Genomic DNA, 14607 nt, shown 5'->3' on the forward strand with positions numbered 1-14607 from the left:
AGGAAATGCTACTATTACTAAGCCAATTGGTTCAATTAAAAACGTGAGACTACCACCTTATATTTCTTTTTATATAGAAAATGCTGCTACTACTAGTTGTTAGACCAAATGTTAATGTGATACAAACACACACTTTAGTGAATGGAAGGCTAATGTTGGTAGCCATGAATCCAAATAGAAGTTAGAATTACCACTACACTGTTACTGTTGGTAACTATTAATTCAAATGAAAATGTGAACTACCCTCACCATTCATTAATGGGCATATATATATATATATATATATATATATATATATATATATATATATATATATATATATATATAGATTAATTGGTAAATAGACATGGTTGAATGGAATTTACTTCTATATAAGATAATATGTCCCTAATAAAGATAGTAATTGAATTGTATCTATAAAATAAGAAAATACAAGTACCTGGTTAATACATATTTGCCCTTTTGTTAAAAAATTACACCTATTATTTTGGGGGTTAAATTGTGTCCAAAATTTATTTTTGGTGACTAAATTCTGACTTTGGCCAAGATCTAACTGTTAGTTGCTTATTTTGCTCTTTCTATTGGTCAACTTGTGTACTATTTGTCCTTATGCTTCTACTCTAACCGAACCGGGTAAAGCAATTTGCTCCTCTAAACACAATCTGCACCCTTTTTCATGTTTTCCTTACTCCCAATGTTGCTTTCCAATCACAATCCCATATGCAATCTTGGAGACTTTCTCCCTCTTCCTCTTCTGTCACTCACCGTTCTCTCAACCTCCACCTTTCAAACCCTAAAAACCATTGAAAAACTTCTTCTGCCACCGAAACTGTAGCCAACCATTGTTTGAACACTAAGTTGAGGCAAGAAGATGGCACGACCGTTGGAAAAGATCTCTGATGTTAACGATGAAAAGGAACTTTGGAAAGTTGTTGTTAAAATACATCACAAGTGGAGTGTCATCTCTAACAACAGGGAACATTTTGAAATGGTTGTTTATGATTCTGAGGTTAGTTTCAACATTTTTACGAAAAGCCATCATTTTTCGTTGTTTTCGTATAAACGGTTCGTGAGTTGCTATATTATTGGTTTTGGAAGGTTGAGATTGGGTTATTGGGAAGCGTTAATGTCGAATATTTTGTATTCCTCTTTTGTTTTGTGGAAACCGTGTGTCTTTGTTCTAATAGGTTTATATTTGGTTGCATGGAGGTGTTAAAGAGTGTATTTTTGGTGTTTTTATCGCTTCCTGTAGGCAACATTCTTATGGTTTATTGTATATTGATGGATTATTTTTCTTTTGTTTTATATAGGGAAGTGATATCCATGTTATCGTACCTCCCGTTTACAGGCAGAATTTTGATTCGGTGTTTGTTGTTAATGATACTTACACTATTGCGAACTTCCAAGTTCAGCTGAATGATCTGCTGTTCAAACCTTCTGCTCACAAGTACCTCCTTAAATTTACTGGTGGGACAAAAGTTGGGGATAGAAATGTGCATCAGATTCAGGAAAAGGCTTGCAGACTCACTCCTTTTCTTGATATTTTAACTGGGAAATGGAATAAGGATCAACCTTTAGGTTAAACTCTATTTACGTTTTGGGAGTCACTCATCATCTATGTAGAACTCTGCATCTCACGTTTGGTTTAACCTGATCCACGTTTTCCCAATGACTTGTACAGATGTTATCGGAGTGGTTGATGAAATTGGGTACACACAGGTCCAGGTTGGAAGTAAAAAGCAACAGGTCAACTTTGTCATTCGCGACTTGAGGTTTAAAGTTTGTTTGTTACCTTTCATGCAAGATTATGGTAGCCCTTTATATCTTATATGTTTACTGATGGCGTCATTTATATGTGCATTTCTGTAGCAACAACACTATCACGGTTACGTTATGGGAGGCGTACGCGGTGCAGTTTATGAACTACATTGAACAGCAGGTCGATACTGCAATTCCTGTTGTGGTTATGATTCAATATGCAAAGGTCAAAGAAGCTTTTGGTATAAAATACTCCCGTACTGGTTCCTACGGTTCATAAAGTGTGTTTTATGTTTTCAAGTACATAATGTTATTCACTTATTTTGTCTTTTCAGGCAAATATCCTCTATCTGTTACCAACACTTACAATGTCACCGAATTGGCTATTAATGAAGACGTGGAGACAATCAAACAATTTGCCAAAATGTACTGATTTAATTTACTACAATTTCCTGCACTTTGTATCATCCTTCGTTGTTTCGTTGTTAAATCTGACAATGTTTTTTTCGTCTTCAGGCTTACACAGGATACTATAGTGGCTGTCTCAGGCCTTCTCAGTCATCAGTCTCAGGGAAGGTCGCAAAACTCATACAGTTCTCGCCAATCACCTACCCAAAAGTTGTTGTCTAATGTTGTTCTTCTTCCACTTGAGCAGATAGTTAAACTCAAAGACGTACTAATCTGTCTTTTATTTTTTTTTCATATATAGTCTAACTTTTATTATATTTGATTTTCTGTTTACCGCACTGTTGTAAATTCAGACTACTTTTTGTGCCACGGTTGCTACAATTGCAAAAATTGTTGCTTCAAAATATGGCTGGTACTACCAGGCATGCCATGAGTGCCCAAATAAAGTCACTGGTGATAGACCTCCGTACAAGTGTGTCAAGGGACATGAGACTGAAACTGCCATTTTCAGGTATAAACACCAACATATTGTTTCATCAACTGCTTTTCACAACATCTTTGTCTGTTTATTGTTAACTTACAATTGTAACGCTTCAAACTTAGGTATAAAATAGAGGTGGGTGTTCTTCATGCTGGTACAAAATGCAAGTTTGTTTTATGGGACAAGGAGAGTGAAGACCTATTGGAAGTCTCGGCTGCTCATATGCGCGAAACAATGTTTCAGGTACCAACTTCTTTTTGGCACATGATTTTAATAACATACCGGTACAACAAGGGTGTATAATTACTGCATATAATTACTCAAGGTGCATTTTTTCATTGTTATGTAGGCTGGAATATTTGTTGGTGGTATTCTAGAGGTGGTATGTTATAAATTATAGTGTTGCAGAATTCTGCAGAGGAAAACTGGTTTTTGACACTTTTTGCACTATACTTCCACTGGTGGAAGATATGCTTTGAATATGCTATTTTACTGAATTCACCACCAACTGATATATCTTTCTTAACATTACAAAGCCTTTATATAGGCTTGAATCAAAACTGACTTAGAAGACAATAAGATGCTAATTAAGATGAGGACTCTTTGGTTCTCTCAATCTTAATGATACAATTCTAACATAACTCTAAATAAAGACAGTAATTATATTATGATGGTTACAACTCTTTTGCACTTCTTTCATAATGCTTACTCATAGTGGTGGTTACAACACATTAATTTTAACACTCCCCCTTAATGTGTTGCTCTTTAACTCCCATTGCTTCTCTAAGTTGTTGAAATCTTCCTCTTGGTAGTGCTTTGGTAAAAATGTCTGCAAGCTGTTCTTCTGAATTGCAGAACACTAACTGCACATCACCATCTTCGATCACACTTCGAATGAAGTGGTGCTTTATATTAATATGTCTTGTTCGACTGTGGAAAACAGGATTCTTCGCCATGGCTATTGCTGATTTATTGTCACAGTGAAGCAGCAGACTTTCTTCTTGCTTTTCTCCGATATCTTCAAGTATTCTTCTCAACCACAATGATTGTTGTGTAGCCAAACCAGCTGCCATATATTCTGCTTCAGCTGAAGATTGCGCTACAATGTCTTGTTTCTTCGAACACCAAGAAATTACTCCTGAACCCAGGCTGAACACATAACCAGAAGTGCTTTTCATGTCATCAACACTTCCAGCCCAATCACTGTCACAATAGCCTTGAGGTTGCTGCACATATACCTCTTCTTTTAATTCTCCATTCAGGAAAGCTGACTTCACATCAAGTTGGTACAGGTTCCACCCTTTTTGAGCTGCTAATGCAATAACTGTTCGTACAGTATCCAATCTTGCAACTGGGGAAAAAGTTTCACTATAGTCAATTCCAGGCTGTTGTGCATAGCCTTTTACTACCAATCTAGCCTTGGCTCTTTGAATTGACCCATCTGGATTATGCTTCAATTTGTACACCCACTTTACTCCAATAGCTTCTTTCTCATTTGGCTTTTCAACTAGCTGCCATGTTTTGTTTTTCTCAATGGCATTTATCTCTTCTTGCACCGCATTCCTCCAAACATCTTCTTTGATTGCTTCATCAAAATTTTCTGGTTCCACAACACAATAGTTGCATCTTGCATAAATATCACTCAAATCCTTTAATTTTATTGGAGTTGAGCTGGGAGATGATGAACTTGAACTTGGTGAACTTGGAGAGGATGAGGAACTTGGTGTACATGGAGCCGGTTGCTCATTCTCAGCTGCTGAATTTTGTTGTTGTAATATGATTGCAGGGACTGTTTTCTCCTTCATTTTGTCTTCTTCCCAATTCCAAGAAGCATTCTCATCAAATACAACATCCCGGCTAATGATCACCTTGTTTGTCTTCAAGTTGTAAAGTCTATAGCCCTTCGACATGGAACTATAGCCAATAAAGACACATCTTTCACTTGTTTCTTCCAGCTTTGTCCTCTTTTGTTTAGGAATTTGAGCATAGCAAACACATCCAAAAATTTTAAGATGGTTCACCGACGGTGTTCTTCCACTCCAAGCTTCAAATGGAGTCTTTTTCCACACTGCCTTTGTTGGACACCTGTTCATCAAATACACAGCAGTGTTAACGGCCTCGGGCCAAAAGGTTTTAGGTAAACCTTTCTCAAGTAGCATAGATTTCGCCATCTCCATCACAGTTTGGTTCTTTCTTTCAGATACACCATTTTGCTGAGGTGTATAGCCAACAGTGAGCTGTCTTTCAACACCTTCATCTTCACAAAATTTGTGAAATTCATTTGAGGTGTACTCCTTCCCTCGATAACTTCTCAGCATTTTTATAAATCGGCCACTTTGTTTTTCAACTAATGCTTTAAACTTCTTAAAGATTACAAACGCTTCAGATTTTTGTCTCATGAAATATACCCAAGTCATGCGGGTAAAGTCGTCAATAAACAAGATAAAGTACCTGTTTTTGCCATGAGACAAAGTATTCATAGGACCACACACATCTGTGTGTACAAGTTCCAACACTTGTTTGGCTCTCCATGCACTTTCTTTTGGAAATGGTTGCCGGTGGTGTTTGCCTAGGACACATCCTTCACACACACCAGATTTTTCTTCGATTCTTGGTAGCCCATACACCATCTTCTTTTGATAGAGTAACTTGAGACTTTCGTAATTCAAATGCCCAAGTCTCCTGTGCCATAAACACGAGTCATTCTCTTCTCTGGCCATCAAGCTTACATTTTTCTCATAGTTGAAAGATAGTGGAAAGCTCCTGTTGCTAGTCATCTTCACAATGGCAACACTTCTTCTTTCTGAGTCAAAAATTCTGCACTCTCTATTCTCAAAGTTTAGAGAATAGCCGTGCTCCAGAAGTTGTCCAATGCTAAGCAAATTTTCGTCTAATTCTGGCACATAAAGCGTGTCATGCATGACTTTGCTTCCTTGCTTTGTGGTGACTCCAATGCTTCCTTTCCCTTTCACTTCGACATGTTCTCCATTGCCCAATTTAACTTTTGAGGCAAATGAAGAATCAATGTTTATAAATGCTTCCTTCTGTCCGGTCATATGGTTGCTACAGCCGCTGTCCAAATACCAAACATTTTTACCTTCTTCATGCAATGCTTTTTGACAAGCAAAAAACAAATTTCCTTCATCAGATTCTCCTTCTGCGTACGAAGCATGTTGCTGATTTGCAAGATGACAATCCTTTTGAAGGTGCCCGAATCTCTTGCAATTGTGACATTGCGGTTTGCCTTTGTTCCAACACTCCTTCTCGTCATGAGTGCCGTTGTTACAAATTCTGCACCATTTGTTTGATGCTTCATTCCATCTTCCGCCATTTGTGCCTCTTCCAGATCTGCCACGTTGGTTTCGACCTCTGCCTCTGCCTCTTCCAAATCTGCCACCTCTAGAAGACTCACCTCTAGTTTGTATTTGGGGCTTATTTTCACCATTGTTGGACTGAATGTTGAGTTTAGATTGAAAGGCACTCTCAATTGATTTTTCAGAATGTCGTAACATCCTTTGCTCGTAGGATCTCAAAGACCCCATCAACCCTTGAACAGTTAAGGTTGATAGATCCTTGGTTTCTTCTATCACACCCACCATTGGGTCAAATCTTGCTGTCAAACTAATCAGAATTTTGTCAACAATTCTGCGATCTTCTATCGTATCACCATGCGACTTCATCTGATTCACCAACTCGGAGAGTCTGTTGAAGTACTCATTCAGGCTCTCGTTCTCCTTCATCCTTTCATTTTCGTAATCTCTCTTAAGAGATTGAAGCTTCACCGTTCGCACCTTTGAGTCTCCTTCGAACTCTTGTTGTAGGATACTCCAGGCTTCTTTCGATGTTTTAGCTCTCATAATCCTTGGGAAAATGGATAGAGAGACTCCTCTTTGAATCATTCCGAGAACTCCAGCATCTGTGATCTTCTTCTTCTTCAACTCTTCAAGCCGTTGGCTTGATTCTTCAGCTTTTTCTTTTGATTTTTCAGCCTCCGTTGGTGCCGGTTCTTCATTTCCGTTTTTGACATACTCTAGAACATCCAAAGATGTGAATAGAGTCTCCATTTTAACAGCCCAAAAATCATAGTTCTCTCCTTCAAATAGAGGAACTTTGACATTGCTGTAAATTGCGGAAGGGTTGTTTGTAAAAGCCATAACTTTTGTTGTTTTTGTTGGGGCTGCAAGGATCTGCAGCTCTGATACCACTCTGTTGGTGGTATTCTAGAGGTAGTATGTTATAAATTATAGTGTTGCAGAATTCTGCAGAGGAAAACTGGTTTTTGACACTTTTTGCACTATACTTCCACTGGTGGAAGATATGCTTTGAATATGCTATTTTACTGAATTCACCACCAACTGATATATCTTTCTTAACATTACAAAGCCTTTATATAGGCTTGAATCAAAACTGACTTAGAAGACAATAAGATGCTAATTAAGATGAGGACTCTTTGGTTCTCTCAATCTTAATGATACAATTCTAACATAACTCTAAATAAAGACAGTAATTATATTATGATGGTTACAACTCTTTTGCACTTCTTTCATAATGCTTACTCATAGTGGTGGTTACAACACATTAATTTTAACAATATTTGATCCCCTCGATTTTCCCCTGGCACTCGACAAGCTCCTTGAACAGGAACTTGCCTTCAAGGTCAAGTGGCAACCAGATTGGTCTAATTGCTCGGTCATCATGTTAGTGAAAGATAAACCTGTTGTGGATCAACTAAAATCTGAATGGGTGGAGGCGACTACAGTTAATTCACAACAGCTTTCCGCCCCAGTGAACCATGTAACGTTTGTCTTGCTCTGCGTCTAATATTGTCTTCTAATTTTGTTGAATACATCTCGACTTTTATTTATGAATTTCTTTTATTTGTGATTTTTTAGATAAAAGAGAGTGTTGATGAGGCTGTTCCTGTTGATGATTCCGACATTGTTACGGTGTGGTTTTGAGTCCTATACAAATGCCACTTATTAACCGCCATCAATTTACTTCATTCTCACTTATTTTTAACTGCAGGATCCTGAAATAACTTCCAAATTGCACGGTGAACCGGTCACACCTACGGCAAAAAGACAGAGCCCCGATCCATCCATTGAATCTACATGTCATGCAACACACAGCGAAGGAGATTTGTCTTCGACTAAACTTAAGAAACCAGCCAGAATCACCAGGAAATTAGTGAAGATTGAAAAATAGTTGAAAATATTTTCTTGCCTGCTATTATTTTGGGTCATCTTATGTAAGGATTATATTTTGAAACTACTTATTTTGTTGTAATGTTACATTATTTTCCGACTACCTATTATTTTGGGTCTTTTTAACTAACGATTGTATTTGGAAACTCCATATTTTGCCGTAATATTACATTATTAATCGACTTTTCTACGATCAATATAACGATTGTTACGGTATCATACAAATGTGAATCCGATGTAACGGATGGTTTCAGTATTACTCTACTGTCTGATCATTTAACAGCATTACTCGACTGCATTATAGGGAAGTTATTTCATGAATGAGTGCTGCATATGTTTGTTTCAATGAGACTGCCAATTTCCAAACTTTGGCGCTTTAATAAATAGCTTTTATAAATGGTATCTCACTAATATAATGAAGTACTTAAACAGCCTCACAAATAGCTTATTTACCTCTGCCTAAAAAAATACAGGAAACTACAGTTTATATATGCTACATTCTAACTTAACATGGATTATTAAATTAGGATACGGACATGTAGATTCTATTACAATTACTGTTGCTTTTGTATCAAGTAGTACAACTTACTTATTTAAATAATAATTGATTAGACACTTACTTGAGTTAATTGGTTTGCGTTTTGCTTTTGTAGAAGGGCAGCCCCCTTTCATGTCACACTTCCATCCTAATGCTCTACACCTGCACAATGATACCATAAAATATGATAAAGTACAGCCTGCTGCGGCCTATAGTCTGGTGCTACTTTTTTAAAAAAAAAAAAATCACTTCTTTGTTTTCTTATGTGGGGGATACTCTGAAATCTTTTATATTATTATTCAAATTAAGCCTAATTTCAAATTTGAAATTCTCCCAGCTTTTTCAAAAATGTAATCCTGTTTCCCTCTCTTTTTATTTAGGTTAAGGAACAAATAGTTCCCTCCTTTGTTCAAATCATTTAGAATAATAAGTTTTTCTGTAGTTAATCATATTAGACTCAATCAATTTGTTGGTTTAAAACACACTTCATACAATCAACTACTTAATTTCAACTAAGTCACTTTCAATGGATGGTAGCCCCTTTAATGCCAATGATTCGACTACAACTCTTGCAAGAAAAAGGAGGAGGATTTTGTTGTCAAAAAATCAACTCTCTAAAAATGGCCCTAACAAAGAAAACGAACCAACAACAACACCTACTGCTGGGACTTTGGCCGCCTCTTCCAGGGACACTTCAACAAGATATCCTCTCCAGCCCACTGGATCTAACCATTCCCACACTCTACCATCTCAACACCATTTAGACATTTTGCAAACCAAAAAAAGATCAAGGATTCTTGCTGCCAATGGAGTGAATCTGTTTAACCGTTTCAACAATGCCGACATTTCTCCGTCGTTCCATGTAGGAGAATCATCGAACACCAGGAAGCGGCCTAAATTCACCCAAACACAGCTACTCATTACAACCCCTACTGCTCTTAACAATTCCCACACTTCTCCTAATATATCAAATCCACATTGTGTATCTTTTGCTAATCCTAATGTAGGTAGAACGGATTATTCCTCCGATGATACCAATGGAGATTCTGAAGATTGCGACTCATTCGGACACAACTCTGATTCTGATGACTCCATGGATCCTCATGATATTCGTGATCAACATAACCAGTGTAAGTTGCTATTTAACTTCTATTGACACAATAACCGGTTAAATTGCTACCCGTTTGATAAGAAAATGAATTTTTTTTCCTGCAGCTTATTCTGACATTGGTGACCCGGTGTGGGAATGTTTAATTTGCCAAGCTTGCATGTGGTATGCAGAGCGCAAGAATATGAGAAAAAATACCACTGTTCCTAAATTCGAATTGTGTTGCAGGAGCGGTAAAATTGTCTTACCCTACATGAAACAGCCACCGTTACTGTTAGAAAAGCTACTTCATCACAAAACTGATCCTGAGAGCAAGAACTTTCAGGCCAACATAAGAACGTACAATGCAATGTTTTCGTTTACATCTCCAGGGATGAAATTTGACAGCAACATTCCCAACGGAGGAGGTCCTCCTACAATGCGCCTACACGGTCAAACATGTCACCGGATAGGCAGTCTTGTACCACCATATGGTGCGCTGCCACAATATGCCCAATTGTACATTTACGACACTGACCACGAGATTACAAATAGAATGCGTTGTTTCAAGTAATGAGCTTACCAATCCATCTTTTACCTAAGTGTTTATACGATGGCTTAAACATATAACACCGTGTTTGCTATTATTTTTTCCAGGGACAATACGTCTATTGAAACATCTATCGTAGCAAAGTTAAAGACTATGCTAGATGAAGTTAATGTTCTTGCAAAAGCATTCAGAATGGCACGTGATATGTTTAAGGCCAATCCTTACGTTGAATTAAGGCTGAAACTTCTCAGTGATAGACATGACGATGGTCGTGTCTATAATATGCCAACTGTTGCGGAGGTTGCTGCCCTTATTGTAGGAGATGTTGACACTGGTGAAACAAGAGACCTTGTGGTCCAATACCGGAGTGGTAAATTACAAAGAATTGATGAGTTCAATCCAAGTTATCTTTCATATCAATACCCTTTGATTTTTTGCTACGGTGAAGACGGTTACCGGGATAATATCCTTCACAAGTATCAAGATGAGACAACTGTTACAAGAAAGAATAGGCAATCTATCAAGGATTGGCTGTGTTTTCGTCTCCAAGAATGCACAGATGAACCTAAAACATTATTGTACTCTAGGAAACTTTTCCAACAATTTTTGGTTGATGGTTACGCTATGATGGAATCAGAACGTCTCAATTGGTTGCGAAAAAATCAATCAAAGTTGAGGGTCGGAAAATACAATAATCTGCAACAACGGTCTGAGCAAGGAGACCAGATTCCAGGTAACAAACAAGGTAAACATGTTGTTCTACCTTCTTCTTTTGTGGGAAGCAAACGATACATGGATCAACTTTACTTCGACGGTATGGCCATTTCAAGCAGATTGGGGTTCCCAGATTTGTTTATCACTTTCACATGCAACCCAAATTGGCCTGAGATTACACGGTTGCTGACCCCGAAAAACTTAAAACCCCATGATAGGCCTGACATTGTTGCCAAAGTTTTCAACATCAAGTTTAAAGAGCTTATGGTTGACCTAACAAAAAGACATATTCTTGGGAAAGTTATGGCGTGTAAGTTTTCCCCACCATTATGTTTCTAACTCTTATTTCTCATCTATTATTCACAATAACAAGTTCTTTATGACTTATTTATGCAGTTATGTATACAATTGAGTTTCAAAAGCGAGGCTTACCCCATGCTCACATTTTGATCTTCTTGCACCCCCAAAGCAAGTATCCAACTCCGTCCGACATTGATAACATCATTTGTGCAGAGATTCCTGATCCTGAACTACATCCTGCTTTGTACGCACTGGTGAAATCCCATATGATACATGGATCGTGCGGTCTTTCGCGGCCTAATTCACGATGTATGAAAAATCGGCAATGTTCTAAATATTATCCAAAAAAATTCATCGAAGATACAGTTGTAAATGCTGAAGGTTACCCATTATATAGAAGAAGATCAACCACCCATGTAATTACAAAAAATAATATCAAGTTTGATAATAGATATGTTGTCCCCTATAACACTCGGTTATTGTTGAAATATCAAGCACATATTAATATGGAATGGTGTAACCCTATCAAATACCTATTCAAATACATTCACAAAGGATATGACAGAATTGGTGCAAGTGTGGTTGGTTCTAAGTCAAACACCGGACTACAACATGAATGTGTGGATGAGATCAAACAATATCTCGATTGTAGGTATGTTTCTCCAAGTGAGGCGTGTTGGCGAATATTTTCGTACAAGGTTCATGGAAGGAAACCTGCTGTTGAGCGAATGTTTTTCCATCTCATCGGTGAAAAGGCTGTCTATTATAAAGATTGTGAACAAATGGAGCATGTATTAGAAAGTGCAAGCGTAACAGAATCTATGTTCACGTCTTGGCTTGTAGCAAATGCAACATATGCTGAAGCTCGGTCTTTGACATATGGTGAATTTGTTACAAAGTTTGTTTATGTAAAGAGAAACAGAATGTGGAAGCCACGTAAAAGAGGGTTCACTATCGGACGTTTGGTGTGGATTCCACCAACAACCGGTGAACTTTTCTATTTGAGGATGATGTTGACGGTGGCAAAGGGCCCAACTTGCTATGAAGATATCAGGAGGGTCGGTGAGACACAATATGACACCTTTCGAGAGGCATGTTTTGCTATGGGATTCTTAGATGATGATCGAGAATACATATGTGCTTTAAAGGAGGCAAGCGCTTGGGGGACAGGTCATTATCTTAGAAAGCTGTTTGTTGTTATGCTCTTATCAGGTGCTGTAAACCGTCCTGCCCATGTATGGAAGGAATCATGGATTCTATTGGCCGATGGTATCTTGTACGAACAAAGACAAATTGCCAACAATCCAGGTACACTACTTTGACATCGCATGCTATTTATATTCTTAACTACCACGTAATGTATCATGTTGTTGTGATCTTATTACAACGTAACGATGCCTTCTTGCTACAAACCACAGATTTAACATTACCGGATGATGCAATCCAGCAGCTGACATTGATAGAGATTGAAAAAATGCTGCAACTGAACCATCGCACCCTGCATGATTTCAAGCCCATTCCTTATCCGAATGACTATGTTATTCAACAACTGGGAAACCGGCTTATTTACGATGAAAGACAGTACAATATCCAGGACATGAAGGCGGAATTTGATAACCTATGCAAGTGTCTGACTGGTAATAAAATCAAAGATTCACATATTTCTTATTACTATATTACATGCGTAGGTCAAAATATGTCTACAAGTATCTAATTATAAACTGTTTCTTATAATGCTGTTAACAAGACGAACAGAGGAAGATTTTTGACCAAATCATGGATGCCGTCAACAAACAACAAGGTGGTGTCTTCTTCCTGCACGGTTACGGTGGAACCGGTAAGACATATATGTGGAGAACACTTGCAAGTGCACTGAGATCTAAGCATGAGATATGTCTAACTGTTGCAACAAATGGGATAACATCTCTTTTGTTGCCAGGGGGTCGTACAGCTCATTCAAAGTTCAAGTTGCCAGTTCCATGTCTTGAGAACTCAACTTGCAAAATTAATTTCAATGACCCTAGCGCAGGTCTTCTAAGGGAGGCAAAGCTGATTATATGGGACGAAGCCCCGATGGCACACAAATATTGTTTTGAAACGCTGGACAAGACTTTGAAGGATGTCATGAGTAATTACGGTAACTCCGAAACTATTTTCGGAGGCAAGGTTGTGATTTTTGGTGGGGATTTTCGTCAGATATTACCCGTTGTACCAGGATGAAGTCGTTCTGACATTGTCCATTCAACAATTAATGCTTCTTACATTTGGCATTATGTTAAAGTCATGAATTTGACCAAAAACATGTGTCTATCCTCCGGACCATCTGAGCAAGATAAAAAGGAAATGTCGGATTTCTCTGATTGGCTTTTAAAGATAGGAGAGGGACGAATTTCTGAACCTAACGACGGTTATGCTAACATTGACATACCACCCGAACTTTTAATTCCAGACTTCGATGACCCTATTCAAGCTATAGTGCAGAGTACGTATCCTGATTTCTTAAATTGTTACCAATCGACTGATTATCTAAAAAATAGGGCCATTCTTGCTTCCACTTTGGACATTGTTGACAATATCAATGACCATATCATTGCCATTATGCCAGGTATAGCTCTGATTTACTTATATACACCATCTTGCTTCCACTTTATATTGTTATGTCTTTCCTAATGGATAGTTTTATAGGGGAAATAAGAGATTACTACAGCTCAAACTCGGTTGATCGATCAGAAATCCATGACAGCAATATTCTTCAGGTCCTTAGCCCAGAATTCCTCAGCTCCTTAAGAACTTCTGGCCTACCCAACCATCACTTAAAGTTAAAGGTTGGAACACCAATCATGCTTATGCGAAACATTGATCAATCCCAAGGTCTGTGTAATGGGACAAGGCTTATAATAACTAATATGGTTGCTCATGTGCTTGAGGCCAAATTGATGGGTGATAACAATAATGGGAAAGTTATATACATCCCGAGAATGGATATGTCCCCGTCTCAATCACCTTGGCCATTCAAGTTATCAAGACGAAAATTTCCTATTATTGTAGCCTACGCCATGACCATTAACAAATCTCAAGGCCAATCGTTGGATTGGGTTGGACTCTATATACCTCGAGATGTTTTCACACATGGACAGATTTATGTTGCCGTTTCACGAGTTACAACTAAAAGAGGTATCAAGATATTGATACATGATGATAAAAACATCCCAAAGCTTTCAACATGTAATGTTGTATATAAGGAGGTTTTTAACAACATATAGACGGTACGTATATGTCTTTTTGCCACTTAATAGTTCTCAATATTTGTTGATAAAATTTTCTAACCTGTACAAACTGTCGTTTTTATACCTTCTAAATGTCCTAATTTTGCATTCTAATAAAACATACCTTCATGTGCAGATCAACCGAAGTTCAGAGGAACCCATCCAACTTTAACACCAACGCTTGACTATTTAATTTTGTCTGTCAAAGTATCATTGCAAACATTATTGTATCACTTCTCTTTATTTGCAGTAAAAAAACTCAGTTACTCCAAATTTTGTAACCCTACCAAAACCTACAAAG

General features: G+C 37.7%; 1 protein-coding gene and 1 pseudogene across 1 annotated transcript; both read left to right on the top strand.

Annotated features, from left to right (window-relative positions):
* Positions 1 to 871: 871 nt before the first annotated feature.
* Positions 872 to 3200, top strand: LOC131620072 (uncharacterized). The gene is made up of 11 exons (XM_058891095.1): positions 872 to 1009; positions 1099 to 1221; positions 1311 to 1578; positions 1682 to 1772; positions 1870 to 2000; positions 2094 to 2184; positions 2275 to 2431; positions 2520 to 2677; positions 2770 to 2890; positions 2997 to 3029; positions 3195 to 3200. The coding sequence occupies exons 1-11, from the start codon at positions 872 to 874 to the stop codon at positions 3198 to 3200; spliced, it is 1317 nt and encodes a 438-aa protein (XP_058747078.1).
* A 5715-nt stretch (positions 3201 to 8915) lies between these two features.
* On the top strand, positions 8916 to 14303 carry LOC131620073 (uncharacterized; annotated as a pseudogene).
* The last annotated feature ends 304 nt before the right edge of the window (positions 14304 to 14607 follow it).

Source organism: Vicia villosa, linkage group LG7, assembly GCF_029867415.1.
Source record: "Vicia villosa cultivar HV-30 ecotype Madison, WI linkage group LG7, Vvil1.0, whole genome shotgun sequence".
NCBI lineage: Eukaryota > Viridiplantae > Streptophyta > Magnoliopsida > Fabales > Fabaceae > Vicia > Vicia villosa.

Excerpts from the sequence above, each read along its gene's own strand:
- LOC131620072 (XM_058891095.1), top strand. The coding sequence starts at position 872 with ATGGCACGACCGTTGGAAAAGATCTCTGATGTTAACGATGAAAAGGAA. Across the intron at positions 1,773-1,869 it reads TTTGTCATTCGCGACTTGAG|CAACAACACTATCACGGTTA; the intron begins GTTTAAAGTTTG and ends GCATTTCTGTAG. Across the intron at positions 2,432-2,519 it reads AGATAGTTAAACTCAAAGAC|ACTACTTTTTGTGCCACGGT; the intron begins GTACTAATCTGT and ends TTGTAAATTCAG.